The sequence below is a fragment of the Elaeis guineensis genome, chromosome 12, assembly GCF_000442705.2.
Source record: "Elaeis guineensis isolate ETL-2024a chromosome 12, EG11, whole genome shotgun sequence".
In the NCBI taxonomy this organism is placed as follows: domain Eukaryota; kingdom Viridiplantae; phylum Streptophyta; class Magnoliopsida; order Arecales; family Arecaceae; genus Elaeis; species Elaeis guineensis.
Genome location: NC_026004.2, coordinates 7,739,413 through 7,754,966, shown reverse-complemented (window position 1 = coordinate 7,754,966; position 15,554 = coordinate 7,739,413). Strand labels below are relative to the sequence as shown.

Sequence of the window (15,554 nt, the reverse complement as noted above, 5' to 3'; positions counted from 1 at the left end):
TGGTATTTATTTTATATTGAAAAATAGACATCTGATGCCACGTGTGGCTTGGCGAAAGTACTTATAGAACTTCAAATACTACAGATGGGTGTCTATTAGACTGCTGGGTGACATCATCTGAAGCTATAAAGATAATTGGTAATAAATAATTAAATTAAAAGGTGATATTATGTAAATTAAATCATTGATGATATCAACGCCCACTAATGTCACAGCCTTGTCACAACGCAGTGAAATAGGTAGAAATTAGATTAATTGCTTCATTGTAATCCGGTATCATCAACTCAAAATATGAAAATAATCTTCCAATCGTGCACTTTGAATATCATTTTATAAGTAATGGATCACATATGAGTTGGATAGACCATTATCTATATCAATGCTTGAGGCATAGCAGATAAAATTATAAAAATAATTTTTTTAATATAAATTAATTTTTTTTACCTCAAAGATGAGTGAAGTTATAGATATCTGGAGGGATGCAAAATGAATTTTACTATTACTCATATTCACTTTATATCTATTTTGGGTCTGATAAAATTTATTTCATTTAGAACTAGATCGGATAGTAACGAGATCCTCTTGAGATCTTCTGCGATATTCAAAAATTATCGTAAGATGCTATGCATATATATATATATTGGAATATAAAAAAAAATAATTATGTGATGTTTATCTAAACTATTCAAATATTTTTGGAGTTATCTATTTTTTTTTCTTTGTATTTTAACGTGCATGCGTAAATATTATGCATCTATTGATGAACGTTTTCGAAATATGCATAATATTTTACGGTATTTTTTAAGTACTGCAGAGGATCTATTTTTGATTGGATATACAATGGGATGGAGTAATTGCCAACCCTAATCTTTTCCAAAACCATGAGAGCAGATTTTTATTCTGACCTCCCAATTTCGGTTAAACCAAAATTTATTAGTGTCTGCTTCCGGTTCGCGGTCGTCTCCGCTTCGAGCCGGCACCCGCTCGGTCCGTATCCGAAGCATGCCGCTGGTTCGAATTCCTTTCTTGTCCGATTAAATCCTCAATTTCTATCATCACTTCTCAGTCCAGATCACGGCCCAAAACTCTCCTCTCTTCTTGTTTTTCCTTCTTGGGATCTCCGTAATCGCCCAAAACCTTCCTCATCCCATGCTCTAACCTCATTACCTTCTTCTCTATTCAAATCACGCAAACTAATTCCATAGAAATCCTTATAGCTTTTTTACCCCTTGATCGTGTTAGATTGACAAAAAAAAAAAAAAAGTTATATATGATTTTTATTGGGCTTATGGTGCTTCATAACATTAAGGAGGATCAATGAAAAGAGAATTCGGAGTCACATGGGAAGCTTAGTTTATAGAAAGAATGAGGTTGGATTCATACAAGGTGTTTGTGCAATTGTCTTAAAGGGAAGCTGGTCTAATTTGTCGAACACTCATATCAGTCATTGCCTCACCACCTCGAATGTGAACCAGATCTTGCTTCAGCTGTCGGCGGACACACCGCTCTCATGGGCATTCTTCAGGTGGATGCAATCTCTTCCCTACTACCATCACTCCCTCCAGCCCAACTGGACCATGGTCCACCTCCTCACCAAGAACAGGCAGTTCAAAGCTGCACGAGAATTGCTCGAGAAGTTTGCTTTCAAGGATTTCCTCTCATCCCCATCGGTGCTGAATGCTTTGCTGAGCAGTTATGAGGATGCTGACTTGAATTCTCAGATCTTAAGTTGGCTTGTAATTATTTATTCGCAGTCAAAGATGACTCAGGATGCAGTTCAGGTATTTGAGCAAATGAAGAGCAATGGCTTGAGGCCAGATCCGCATGCTTGCAATGCTCTCTTGAGTGCACTTGCAAAGGCTAGACTCACCGCCACTGCATGGAAAGTATACGACGAAATGACTTGGATGGGAGTAGTCCTAAATATCCACATCTTTAATGTTATGATCCATGTTTGTTACAAGTCAGGTGATGTTGAGAAGGCTGAAAATTTGGTGAATAAGATGGAGCGGAGGGGTATCCGTCCCGATCTATTCTCTTATAACACATTGATCTCATTGTTTTGCAAGAAGGGAATGCATTATGAGGCTTTGGCTGTTCGGGAGAGAATGGATAGAGAAGGGACCCATCCGGATATTGTAACTTATAATTCTCTTATTTATGGGTTTTGTAAAGAAGGTAGATTGAGGGAGGCATCAAGGCTTTTTAAGGAAATCAAGGGTGCCGGTCCTAACCATGTCACTTACACCACTCTCATCGATGGCTACTGCAGAGTTAACAACCTTGATGAGGCACTTTGTTTGCGTCAGGAAATGGAGGCTAAAGGGTTGTATCCTGGGGTAGCCACCTATAATTCAATCATTCGTAAGCTGTGCGAAGAAGGGAAAATGAAAGCTGTTAATGATCTTCTGAATGAGATGGATGAGAGGAAGGTTCAACCTGACAACATCACATGCAATACCTTGATTAATGCTTATTGCAAGAGAGGGAACATGGCCTTTGCATGGAAACTTAGGAATAAGATGTTGGAATCAGGATTGGCTCTAGACCAGTTTACCTACAAGGCTCTGATCCATGGCTTCTGCAAGGTCCAGGAGTTGGACGAAGCTAAAGAAGTCCTCTTTGATATGCTGGATGCAGGTCAGACCGTTCTCTTTTTCATAGTGTGTATATACTTAATCAAAAAGTGTTACGTTCTATATCAAGTTATCAACTTTGATTGCTTAAGTAATGTCAAACTGTTTAAGTTTGCTTCCGTTCACCTGCTTTACAAATTACAAATAAGTGATTCAATAATTAAGGCTTGTTGTTTACATTATGTCTATTAGAGTAATGTGATCAAATAAATTATAACTAAGGATAAAGACCAAAAATGTTATTTCTCATTGAACCTATGCTATTATGCAGTTCTATTTTTTTTTTTTTTTGGTTTTTTGGGTGCTTCTTGGTCTTGTTGTTTTACAAGCATAAATGAGGCAAATCAATTTCACAAACATCGAGGGAAAAAATGACCTTGACAACATGTGATGTATGTCTTATTTAGTGGCTTGCTTATTCAATGTTTGAATTGTTCATATTACTGTGCCTTCTTACTTCTCTATTTTGGTGATTGTGCTAATGTCCTTAGATAATCCTTTTTGCTTGTTGATTACATACAGGACTATCTCCAAATTATAGTACTTACTCATGGCTTGTGGATGCTTACTGCAACCAGAATAATGCAGAGGCAGTGTTAAGGATCCCAGATGAACTTGCTAAAAGAGGTCTTTCTGTGGATAAGTCAGTGTACAGGGCTTTAATTCGAAGATTTTGTAAGTTGGGATTGGTTGATTTTGCAGAAAAAGTGTTTATTCAGATGCAAGGGAAGGGCTTCTCAGGTGACAGTCTTGTGTATATCACCCTTGCATATGCTTACTTGAGTGCAGGAAAACCAATTACGGCTTCTGAAATGTTAAATGACATGGCTAAGAATCAACTAGTAATAACTGTGCAAATATACAACTGCCTGAATGCTTCTTGTGCCAATGAGAATGACATCTTGGAGCTGCTTTGGAATCATGCCAGTGAAAGAGGTCTGATTGCAAAGAATGTTTACAAGTTGAGGCAACAAGCCAGGTCAAAATCTTAAAGCAGTCAGAGATGTATGCAGTCCACATCTAGCAGATATTTTTATATGGTTTTTACATCATTCAACATTGTTTACAAGTGCAAAATGTTGTTATAATTGTTGGAGCCTCTTCTTTCACCTTGTAAATTAATTGGTCCATAATTCAGTTTATGAGGTAAATCTTTTAGTATATGATTTGGATTTTGTTGTCCACTAAAAATCCCTTTACTAATTCTCCTGAAATTGCAGGATATTGGGAAGTATATTCAAACCCAATTTGATCAATTTGAACATAAACTAAGTTGCATGGTTTAGCATGCTGAAGGCAAATGAAAGTATGACATGGTTCAAGACTTAGAAAGTGAAGTGCTGATAAATCAAGGCATTCTGGTAAAGGTCCCCTTCATGAAATCTAAACAGTTATAGCCATCTGTATGTCAATTTGTTTTGATATCGTGACAGTTCCTCAAGATCTGGCTCTGCAAACTGGATTTAATCTTCTACTGCCTTAAATGCCTGAGAAAAGAATTTTTGTTATGGCCATTGTGGTTTCCCATATTATGAATTTTTGTTTTTGAATTGTTGCATGTGATGCAATTTCATTGCATAAGTATGCAATATATATATATATATATATATATATATATATATATATATATATATATATATATATATATATTACAGATGCTTATCCCTTCTTGGCTCCCAGAGCTTGCTCAGCCATTAGTCACTGATAAAATGAGTTCCTGTAAGGCCATTGGACTAGTAATAAGTTGTTATTTAGCATAATGGAATTATCTCAGGTATTATTTCAAGAACAATTACAGGCATGAACTTTAGTTTGAGATTAAATTATGTACCCAATTTACAGAAACTATGAGCAAGAGCAAGGAGCAGATAATATTTTCCGAGCAATGACTATTCAATTTCTGTCTTTCCCTGGATAACACAACCATGCTTTTTTTTTTTTTTAAAGAACATAAGACATAGAAGAGTAAAATAAGCACTTAAAATTTTATATGCATTAATTGATCTCTCTGCTCTGATGAATCTCCTGCTGATCTTTTTTTCCTCTGAAAGTTACAGTGTTTAAATTCAATAATGGCAGAAGCCATGAGTAGAAAGCAATTCAAACTCTGAAGAGTTCCTATTCAAAAACTGTAGATGGTGCCTCAATGAGATGACAAAGTGGGAGTCTGAAGTAGGAAGCCTGACTAGAGTAGAAATCTATTACCGTCATTCAGAAACCAATTTCCTTGCTGCTGAACTTTGTGTCAGCAGAAATTCTTTGTAATCTATGATATGAAATCTTTTTTTCTTTTTTCTTTTTCAATATAGATCTTTTGTACTTTTTATGACGTGGAACATTCTAGTAAGAATTTTGGAATATGCTCATCTACAATGTGCAGATTTTGACTTCAAGGAAAGGTGGAACCACAGGTTTAATAACTGGTCCAATGAAATCAGCATCAACCTATCTCAATTATTGATGCAGTGAAAAAAGAGCATGTCCCAGTGCATGAGACTCCCACTATTGCTGGTTTGAGGGTCAAACATACGAGCCTTACCCCTAAGTGTGGAGAGACTCTTCCGAGTTTTGAACATGACAAACAGGTCAAAATAGAGCAACCTTAATGTTGCACCAGGGCCCACCCTCCAATTATGTGCATCACATGCCTGCAAGATTGACATGCATGCTCCATGATTAGTTGAATCCAAGCTTCTGGCTCTTGCTAAGGCATTTCTTGGCAGATGAGGACAGCATAGCAAAATATGTTGTGATCATATTGAAGTCATGAACTTTTCTTTATATTGCAGCAAAGATTGATTTCTGAAATTGTTAGTCACTACAGTAGTTTGTATAGTTAGAAGTTGAATATAAATCTCGCATACAAAAGTCTCTTTCTCACTAGACTATGATCCAGTGTGCCTGCCTCTGAAATATAACATCTGTATCAGAAAGAATGGCTTTTTTCCATAATATATGCTTTCAACAGAAAAATAAAAAGGTTAAGTTTGGAATTTTGCAGACAATTGGACTCTAAAACTTTAGCATGAAGACTTCTTGCTCTTCATATTTCCTCCATGACTGTGTCCCATTCTTCAAATATAAATGACAAGCTCCTCTTTCACTATGTTATACCTCCAACTGAAATTAGAATATAAACATTAGAAACTGAAGTCTTTCAGAAAGATGCACATGCTGAGTGAAACCAAGATAGTTCAGAATCTTTTCACCAAGACAATAGTGCTACTCGGTTACTGCAGTAATCGGAATGTCATTGTGTTTGATCAACGTCACCAACTAGGAACTTCTGTGTTGCAGTTTCCGAGAACTCAAGTACAACATCTGCCAAGTAAAATGGCTTAGATTAGATCCTCTTCTGGGACTTCAAAGATATTTATAAGCTCAAGAGACTAACATTGCGGAATTCTCCAGCCAAGAAAATTGTTGTATGGCTGCCAGCAAGCTGCCTTTGCGAAGAGAATAGATCTCTGACTGGCCCTTCACTGAGATTGCATTTGACCCAAGTACCAAACAAACCATTACAAGTCAGGTAAGGTGGAAAAGCTTCATAATAAAAGCCACATAAACAGCTAAAAGCTCATCTTGGCCTCCAATGCATGCATTAGATTTCCCTTGAAAGTGGAGGAATTATCATAAGTAGCTTTTTCAGAAATGAAACCAAGAACAGCATTCCAAATTAAGTTCTCGAAGCCTGTCGGAGTTGAAATTGAGGAAAATTTAAGGACAGAAAAATTCATTTTATCGGGAGTAGAAGCATGGTTCTGAAACTAATTATCACTTTTGTCAATACTAAACCTTGAAACAGTGGGATACAAGATTGTTTCGATTGCTACTCCTATTCTTGAGCGTTCTTCCATACCTCAGTCATTTTCAATTACTAAAAACAAACTAAATTTACACAATTTCATTTTTACAAATGAAAACGACATTCAATTTTAGTTTTATAGGTGTCCTGATGCTTAGATGATGTAGACGAATTTCACAAAATGAAACAAGATCAGAAAAGCTTTGCCACCGTTGGTTAGCTACGTATCACTAAGTTTAATTTCAAATCACAAACTAATGGCATCACCCAACCACCTTGAGCACCCAATTGCTCTACAGAGTTGCAGCAATTCAGGAAAAGGTTACGGGCTTACCAAAGTCTGGCGGTGATGGATCAATATAATTTAGAGAATCAATCCCTTGCATGGTAGCAGAATGCATCTTTAAACTGTTCTAATTTTTCACTCGTTCAAGACATCACATAGACATTATTGAACTCTCAAGAATTTACTATATTGTACTATTGTGGTCAGCTGTTTCCCCTTCTACTCATGACGTACCATAGTGCTACTTCTTATACAGGATACCACACAATCCTATAAATGTACAGGTAAGAAGAATATGCCCTCATTGTGAGCAGAGAAACTGACAAGAAACTGAATCCAATGCCCAGAAAGTGCCTGACAAAAGTTTTTCATGCTTCATGTTGCTTTCACAGAAACCTCAAGAGGGAAGTGTAATTACATGTTCAGAGACTAACAACAATGTCATACTGAGGTACCAAGTTCCAATATGCAATGAACTCTAATTTTATGATACTAAAAACTGCTTGCATCAAATAGATACTCAAAACTGCATTGCTAACAATAATTATTTTAAGATTGTATGTTTGTGCTTCTTCGTATTGCTCTGCAGGTTTGAATCCTGAGAAACAAAATTGTCAGACTGTCTACAACATGAATGATCTTAGAAATTGCAGGCCTGAGACTACTGGAGCCATATTGATCCTCCTGGGGTCTTGATGAAACCTCAGCAGATAGCCATGGCAGCTCTCACCCTTCTCCTGAAGCCCTAAAATGTCATCCCAAACCTCCAATGACAGAGTTGGTGCCAACTTTGGAAACAACAATAAAACAGAACTCATGATGACAAGCCATAACATACAACAGAATTAATAATCTGAAGCAAAACCAGAAAGCAGCATGTAGTAGGATCTGCTTGGAAGTCGCTCTCCTAAGGCTCCATCAGATCATGACATTCACCTTCCACAGAGGGAGAACTAACTTTTGAGGCATAACTTTACTGAAGGCAGGAAGATATGATGCTAATAAAGGGTTAAGCAAAAGACCACCTTCATAAGCTGAGCAAAAAACCACCTTCATAAAAAGTATGGGACTCCTGTCCTAGGTCCTCTCATTTGATTATTCTCCTCCGTTTCTGTGAAGAACTTCACCTCTCTCTCCTATCAATTAAAAGAAACAGATAGATAAGAATTTGGTGAGAGCACATACACACAGAAAAGAGCCAAAACACTTAGGTTGCATTTGGTAGCTGGCATTCTATCCAGATTGCTGGCAATTTAAAATGGGCCCACCAAATTACTATGTCTGGTATACTTTTTGAGTGGCAATCCAGATTACCTCCTAAGAGATAATCTGGATTGTCTTGGAGAGAGGTGGCTATCCAGATTACCACTAGTTTTGCAATGTTGCAAAAAAATTTTTGGACAAAATTATCTTTAAAAAAAAAAAATCACACAAAATCCATCCCTCCACCCTCCTCCCCTAGCAGCTCTCACCCTCCTCTTATTATATAATAATATGATATAATATATTATAATATAATATACTATTATTATATTATTATTATATTTTTATAGTAACTATATTATATTACTATAATATAGTATATGATAATATATTATAATATATATTATATAAATCCTATTATATATAACAATAAATTATATTATATAATATTATATTGTTATATTATATTATTACAATATTATATTACTATATATTATTATATTACAATATATTATAATAATATATATTATATTATATTAATATCTTGTATTAATATAATATAGTATATAATATAATATATAATAATATAGTATATTATATTATATTATATAAATATTATTCTATATAATAATATATTAATTATATTGTTATATTATTATATTATAATATATTGTAATATATTAATATATGAATATTATAATATATTATAATAATATCTTTTATTAATATAACATAATATAAATATAATATTATTATATATAATAATATCAAATAATATATTATATTATATTAGTATATTATATTAAATAATATAATATAATATATTATATTAATTATATAAATATCATTAATATTATATTATTTTATATTATAATATTATTATATATAATAATATATTATATTATATTACAACAATTTATTATTATATTATCATATAATATTATATATTATATTAATATATTGTAATATATATTATATAAATATTATTCTATATAACAATAATATTAATTATATTGTTATACTATTATATTATAATATATTGTAATATATTAATATATCAATATATTAATATATTATAATATCTTTCATTAATATAACATAATATATAATATTATATTATTAAAATAATATAATATAATACGATATATTATTATTATAAGGTTAAAGGGGTATTTTAGGAATTTGATTTCATATTATCGAGAATCTGATTGTTTTGCCAAACATGTCAATCAAGAGTTTCAGTAATTTTACAGTAATATTATCTACATGTACCAAACACAATAATCAACATCACTGACAATTTAATGATGGCAATCTATCTTGAAGGTAATCCAGATTATCTTTCAAGATTGCCTGGCGATGCACCAAACGCAACCTTGCAATCATATCTACCGACCATTCACCTTTCAATGTCTATCCAAATATTTGAAGCTTATTTTGAGGATATTCAATAAAGATACTGCCACCTTAAGTGGGGCATTATTTGTTTTAATTGCATGGCCAAAAATGTTTCATACTCTAAAATTTCAATGCACGTTCAGAATATTTAGGGGTTGTTTGGAACCCTGCAGTTCTACCTGCCTCCAGGTCAACCAGGAAGCACGGTCCAGCGAACCTGTTTGGTCACCTGCATCTCAATTGCAGGCTGCAGCTCAGGACTGAAATGCTGCAGCTCGACCTGCGCCCAAAATGGGTGTAGGACGAGCTGCACTTGACTCTTCCCCAGAATGCCCATGAGACCCTTGTCATGTGATTTCCAACTTCAAAACAGAAACTCAAGACCCCTTCTTCCTTCCACTCCCCCCACCCCCCCACCAACACCCCCACCCAACAATAAATAAATAAATAAATAAATAAATTCTTCTTTCACCCATGACCTCTCCATCCGCCCTCTATTCCAACTGCACAACGCCGCCCTTCATCTCACCCACAAGCTGCACTACAGAACCACCTACAGGGCTTCAAACAGCCCCTTAGTGCAAAATTGATGATGGACAAAGGCATGTAAATAAAGGCAGATCCCAAGAAATGGCATATGCTAAGGTTAATAACCATACCATATTATCATTGAAGCTGAGTATGGAAGCTACATTCCCACATCTGTAACAATAATTAGGTGCCGACCACACCTGAGCAGATCAGAATATCAAAAGTTGGATATTAGGGCTTAGAATTCTGGATGCACATCTTTTGTAAAATTAACTAACCAGAGAATCCCATGGAACAACAGCAGAAAAATCACATCAACTCCATTAAGCAAGTAGCAGCTCATATATGTTAACTCACAGTTACAAGGCCTTTGTCTTGAAACATGTACTTCAGACCTTCCTGGACAAGTTGGTGTGCTCGGCAAACAAGATCAAGATTGTTTATGTGGTTGAACTACAAGAAAAAGGGATGCATGATTTTTTGAATGCAGCAGTCAACTTGGAAAGAAATCAGCTTATAATATGCAAAGAATCTATTTATGTACCTCTGCCGTCACCCTGGATCCAAAAAGCCAACCTGCACCACGAGGACTGACAGCCCATGTTTCAATATCTTCTGGGTCACTCCACATTAGGTCACAAAAGGGGCCCTCATGGGGAATTTCACAATTGCGATCTATAACCCTTATCTGTTAACAAACAGGAATTGCAGGAAGGAAACAATAAGATAAATTACAACAGTAAAACAGGAAGCCAAGGTCAAGCAATCAAGGATAAATTTTCAAATTCATTTAGTGAAAATTGCAAGTTAACATTAGCTCATAGCAATTGCTATGCATTGCCAAGCAAAGGCTTTGAATTATAATATTAGAGGGGTGTGTGCATGCATGTGCATGAGTGCATGTGTGCAAGAAAGAGGGTACATACATGTAAATAAGACAGCATAAGATAATGTTGCATGCCAGATTAAATGGAAAATGTTAGGGCAATCCTCTCTCTCACACACACGAAACACAAGGGAGAAGCGTTCACTGAAGGATGGGAAAATAATGCAGAGTCACTCTTTGATCAAATCATTATCTAATGGGTATGGTAGGACATAGTAAGAGAAAAATATGTGAGAAATACTGTAAACAGACAAGGGTTAGTAAAAGAACTTAAAGCAGAAGATAAGAAACAATTATTTAATCCAGATGAATATCTGTAGCAAAAACTTTGAGAAACCATAGATACACTGCAGAGAAACTGATGTTTTATTGGTTTCTCATTGTTATCTCTATAGATATTCTTAATAACTCAAACAAGTTGTCCACATCTTTATTCCCATATTTTGAAAACTGAATCACATCCATTTCTTGAATGTGTTTCCTAGGAAATGCAAAGTCACAAGCAAAACACATGACCCTACATCTAGATAGAAAGGCTGCGCCATGTAGATCAATTACAAACTAATGACTTTAGTCACCAGTTATAATAGTGATTATGCAGTTCTTTATGAATACCAACAACAAAAAAATTATAAATGTTAGTAACTAACATAATGTTCCCTTATCTACAATGCATGGATAACGCCACTAATGTGAAAAATGAATCACCAGTCAAATTTTACCATTTTGAAATGATGATGGAGGAAAATGCTAGGAAATAAAGGGGGTTCAAGAAATCGATTCTGATGATGAACCTCTACAGAAAAGTAGAGAAGGGAAAACCTGATCAACTGTCCGTATATCAGGAGAAAGACCACCATGGACACAGAGAACCTGTAATACCCAAAAGACACCACATGGGATAACAGACATAAGGTAAAAAGAAGGCAAAAGTAGCATCTAACATGCCTTCTGTATCTGAGTGCAAAAATGTGAGGGGCTTACTGTTCCATCTATGATTGCTGACAATGTTAGGTAATCAAAGACATCAGTGCAATACCGCCATGCATTTGCATTTCCATACTTTCTCTGACACTCGTCATAAAAACCATATACCTAAAAATAAATTATATTCATCATTACAAAATCTCATATGGAAACAAAATACGTGCTTATGTCATGCATGTTCATTTGGTGGACTTAAGAAATGAAACAAACATTAAGAAAATCAAATTAGTCATTATAATTAGCAAAAGAAGTCAAGATTTTAAATTTATCACTCTATTTCTGGAATACCAAAATGGATCTTCCATGATATAACCCAAGCTTAATGAAAATTAACATTTGTTAGATAATGTAACCAAGTGTAGACACAAAGCATAGTATGAAAAGCAAAAGTATTTTCCTACAGCTACATCCTTCTATTATGCAACCCCATATATAAACAGAGTTTATGAAACTTTAGCCTGCAAAAATGTATAAAAAAATATAAAAACCTCTACAAGAACAACTGATGGAATTTCCCAAAGTACCGGTTGAAACATTAATGTCTGCCATCCTTAGAGTATACATCTTGTGTGACAATATAGTCACACTAACAAGGGTTAGATTGCATCATCCAATTACATGAGCAAGAAGGTACCATGAGCAAAGAAATAAAATAAATCATGAACTCAAAACCTTACATTCATTCTACAAAATATTTTAAACAACAGCATACCTGTGTTAGCTGCCTGCTTTCATGATTTCCACGCAAAAGAGTTATATTTGCAGGATATCTAAAGAAGATGCAGAATGACAAACAAATTAAGTGATGTCATAATTTCATTGAAATTGCTGAAAAATTCTCATAAGCAATATAGAGCAAGTGTGCACACATGTGCGCGCGCACAAACACACACAAAAGTGTCTTGCTTTGTAGAAGGACATTGAGAAAATATATGAACTTCTACAAGAAGTCTTTGCAACTAATTGATGAATTAAGTGGAAAAAAGAAGAAACGGAGTTCAAAAAACAAAAAATTGCAACAAAATTTAAGATGGCAATGACAGAGCCAAAGGAGCTCTAGGTGCTTGCCTCAGCAATCAAGCAAGGTGATGTAACCTGGAGCACCTCAACAACACCAAGGAGAGGGTGGCTTTGTTGAGACGGTGCCTTGGTAAGCAACAGAACTGATACAAGAGGCTTTTGGGTAAGCACCTCTCTGATCAACAGCATTTTTCTGTGTTAGCTTTACTTCAGGGGTATTATGGTCTGTTGAAGTACTTGAATAAAGTGTTTGATGAATAGTAAGAAGCCCCACTTCCCTTCATCGGCTGGGTTCTAGTTTTCCCCTCAGAAGGACAGACAGGACCACAAGTGGAATGTGAAGCACAAGGTGATTATGACCATGATGCTTGAAGGCTTGAAGCTACTCTAGTCCCTAGGAAGATTGTCTAAAATTATAGACAAAACATAAATTTTCCTACTGCTGATTTCTAACTCTGATTCTGATAATTTTTATTCAAATAATGCTAGACAAAGCTTTCCTTACATCAAGTCAACAACACAAGCAATCATTTGCATGCTCATACTACACATGCACAAGTTCACCAGGAAAGGAAAAAGGTGGATAGACAAACCAAGGAGCATTAATATGCCCTTGTTCAAGAAATACCTGGCTTTAAGAAGCAAAAGAATAGTGAAAACTTCCAGACTGTTATAGCCACGGTCAACGAAATCACCCTGTAGAACATACACAGGTTTTAACCATATGATGATCAAATGCAACCAAGGAAGAAAACTTAGATTGCCACAAATGCCACAAATGTTTCATGGAAAATAAGAAGCATACCATAAAAATGTAATTTGTCTCAGGAACATGACCGCCAGTCTGGAAGAGTTTCATTAAATCATGAAACTGACCATGGATATCTCCACATACCGTCACGGGGCTATTCACAGGCTGGACATTTGACTCCTCCATAAGAATTTCCTTCACCTGAAGGCAATAAATATGAGAGTTGAACAGACACAATCGGTAACTCTTCTTCCAGACAAGACGAGACCACAAAAACAAAAGATGTTAATCAAGCTGACAAGTGATGTAAGAATATGCAATATTAGTTTCTCATACAAAAGCTGTCAGTACAAAGATCTTGAAACTGACAAACACTTGTAGATACAGCGTGGCAGCTTCTCTGCTTCCCTTTCACTCCAAAAAAAAAAAAAAAAGGATAAAAGATAAACACTGGTAGATGTAGGTATTAGATTTAAAAGGACATAAATGGTATCGCACAGGTGACAAGAACACTTCATATTAGTAAACCATAACCATAACCAGAAAGCATTTCATAATCTGGAATTTATAATGATTGGCAAACCAAAAACATGATCGTTTTACTTCTTCCAGCAGGATTAGGACTCGCATCACATAAAAATCACCTGGTGAATGAAATTGCTACTATCAGTATCTAGGAAGAACATCTTGTCCCTGAATACCACCTACCGAATAAAAGTACATGAACTCTTAGCGGGTTAAAAAGCTTCTTAAGAAGAATGATATATACATCTTCTCATGAAAAAACCAAAATCAAATCCAGAAGAAAGAGTGAACTTCAAGAAAATGCGTACAGATGAGCTGACAAGGTAAAAAAGAAAATGAAATCTTGGCAACAATTGGAATCAACATGTATGCACTTCATCCATCCAGAGAGAATTTATAATCAATAGAGTGCAATAAAATCACGTATACCACATCACATGTAATCCCAATCCTCTAATCCGCATGGTTTATTCCCCTTTAATTTGTCAAATTTAAATCTCCTCTACATCTCAACCAAATTAACAGGTCAGAAACACAATATGATCAACAATTATAACACAAGAGAAGAGAAAACTCGGGCACGAGTTGACACAAACAACGAAAGATAAACAGACCGCACTACGAAACCCTAACTTCGAATCAAAGCCCTAAGACTCGGACAGAAGCGGCATACCCTAGACTTAGGGCAAGAAGAAGGAGAGAGAGAGGGGGCGGGGGGGGGAGGGCTCGTACGTATTCGCAGAGGAGCTGGAGTTCGTCCTCCTTAAGATGCTGGCCTTCCTTCACCTTCGAAATCCAGAGATCCAACTCCATGGCTTCGTCGCAGGAGAAGAGTCTCTTCCCCCAGCAACGGTTCTTTCTTCGCCCTAGAGGACGACGGAGAGATTGTTTTTAAATTAGGGGTGAAAGTTCAGCCCGGATCCGTTTTCGTATTTGAATCACGATACGGTCAAAATTTGAAAATCTGGCTAATATTTATACTCATATTTATATCTATTAAAAAATTGATAGAGATATCTAAATATTTGATTATATTTCTGAGCTTATTTAATTTTATAAAAAATTTATATATTTTTAATTTAAATATATAATCATATTAATATTTTGTTAATTTAATTTATTATTTATTTAATAATATTTTTGATTATAAAATCATAAAATATAATTATTTAATTTATATCTATATTTATATTCATATTTTTCATATCTAATTTATATTTTTATTTATTTAAATCAAATATGGATATAAACTTTTCTAGCCAATGTCCATGTCAAACAAAACAATAACAAATATTGATTGGTGTCTGATCCAATCACAACCTTAATTTAAATTTTATTTTAACTTGTGTAAGATAGAGGTACATGAAATCTGAAATTCAAAATTGAAATTCTCATAATGAATCCGCTACGATCTATTATCTATACTATTATGTATTTATATATGAGACATGAGATGTATCCTACGATTTGTATTTTCCCATCACACTCTTCTCAATGTTGCTAGTTTCCTCTTATATTACTATTTT

General features: G+C 34.9%; 2 protein-coding genes across 7 annotated transcripts; one reads left to right on the top strand and one right to left on the bottom strand.

Moving 5' to 3' along the window:
* The first annotated feature begins 912 nt into the window (after window positions 1–912).
* On the top strand, window positions 913–5,519 carry LOC105055468 (uncharacterized). 3 transcript variants are annotated; one of them, XM_073246415.1, is made up of 4 exons: window positions 913–2,640; window positions 3,159–3,782; window positions 3,857–3,997; window positions 5,017–5,519. In XM_073246415.1, the coding sequence occupies exons 1-2, from the start codon at window positions 1,341–1,343 to the stop codon at window positions 3,626–3,628; spliced, it is 1,770 nt and encodes a 589-aa protein (XP_073102516.1). In that variant the 5' UTR covers window positions 913–1,340; the 3' UTR covers window positions 3,629–3,782; window positions 3,857–3,997; window positions 5,017–5,519. The 3 variants fall into 3 exon arrangements, with proteins under 3 accessions (XP_073102516.1, XP_073102518.1, XP_073102517.1); XM_073246417.1 differs by lacking the exon at window positions 5,017–5,519 and adding an exon at window positions 4,694–5,002; XM_073246416.1 differs by lacking the exon at window positions 5,017–5,519 and adding an exon at window positions 4,688–5,002.
* LOC105055470 (phytochrome-associated serine/threonine-protein phosphatase) lies at window positions 5,436–14,938 on the bottom strand. 4 transcript variants are annotated; one of them, XR_012135767.1, is made up of 13 exons: window positions 14,761–14,937; window positions 13,558–13,704; window positions 13,381–13,448; window positions 12,445–12,502; window positions 11,730–11,840; window positions 11,568–11,618; window positions 10,404–10,547; window positions 10,217–10,312; window positions 9,988–10,059; window positions 7,753–7,863; window positions 6,031–6,118; window positions 5,846–5,957; window positions 5,436–5,756 (listed from the first exon to the last, which is right to left on the bottom strand). XR_012135767.1 is itself a non-coding variant. In XM_073246418.1 (11 exons), exons 1-10 carry the CDS (start codon window positions 14,839–14,841, stop codon window positions 7,780–7,782), a joined length of 912 nt encoding a protein of 303 aa, XP_073102519.1. In that variant the 5' UTR covers window positions 14,842–14,937; the 3' UTR covers window positions 6,840–7,663; window positions 7,753–7,779. The 4 variants fall into 4 exon arrangements, 2 of the variants coding, with proteins under 2 accessions (XP_073102519.1, XP_029123517.1); XM_073246418.1 differs by lacking the exons at window positions 5,436–5,756; window positions 5,846–5,957; window positions 6,031–6,118 and adding an exon at window positions 6,840–7,663; XM_029267684.2 differs by lacking the exons at window positions 5,436–5,756; window positions 5,846–5,957; window positions 6,031–6,118 and having other exon boundaries at window positions 6,840–7,863.
* Between the last annotated feature and the right edge of the window lie 616 nt (window positions 14,939–15,554).

Excerpts from the sequence above, each read along its gene's own strand:
- LOC105055468 (XM_073246415.1), top strand. The coding sequence starts at position 1,341 with ATGGGAAGCTTAGTTTATAGAAAGAATGAGGTTGGATTCATACAAGGT. Across the intron at positions 2,641-3,158 it reads CTTTGATATGCTGGATGCAG|GACTATCTCCAAATTATAGT; the intron begins GTCAGACCGTTC and ends GATTACATACAG.
- LOC105055470 (XM_029267684.2), bottom strand. The coding sequence starts at position 14,841 with ATGGAGTTGGATCTCTGGATTTCGAAGGTGAAGGAAGGCCAGCATCTT. Across the intron at positions 12,503-13,380 it reads CTTTTGCTTCTTAAAGCCAG|ATATCCTGCAAATATAACTC; the intron begins GTATTTCTTGAA and ends CATCTTCTTTAG. Across the intron at positions 11,619-11,729 it reads CAGCAATCATAGATGGAACA|GTTCTCTGTGTCCATGGTGG; the intron begins GTAAGCCCCTCA and ends TGGGTATTACAG.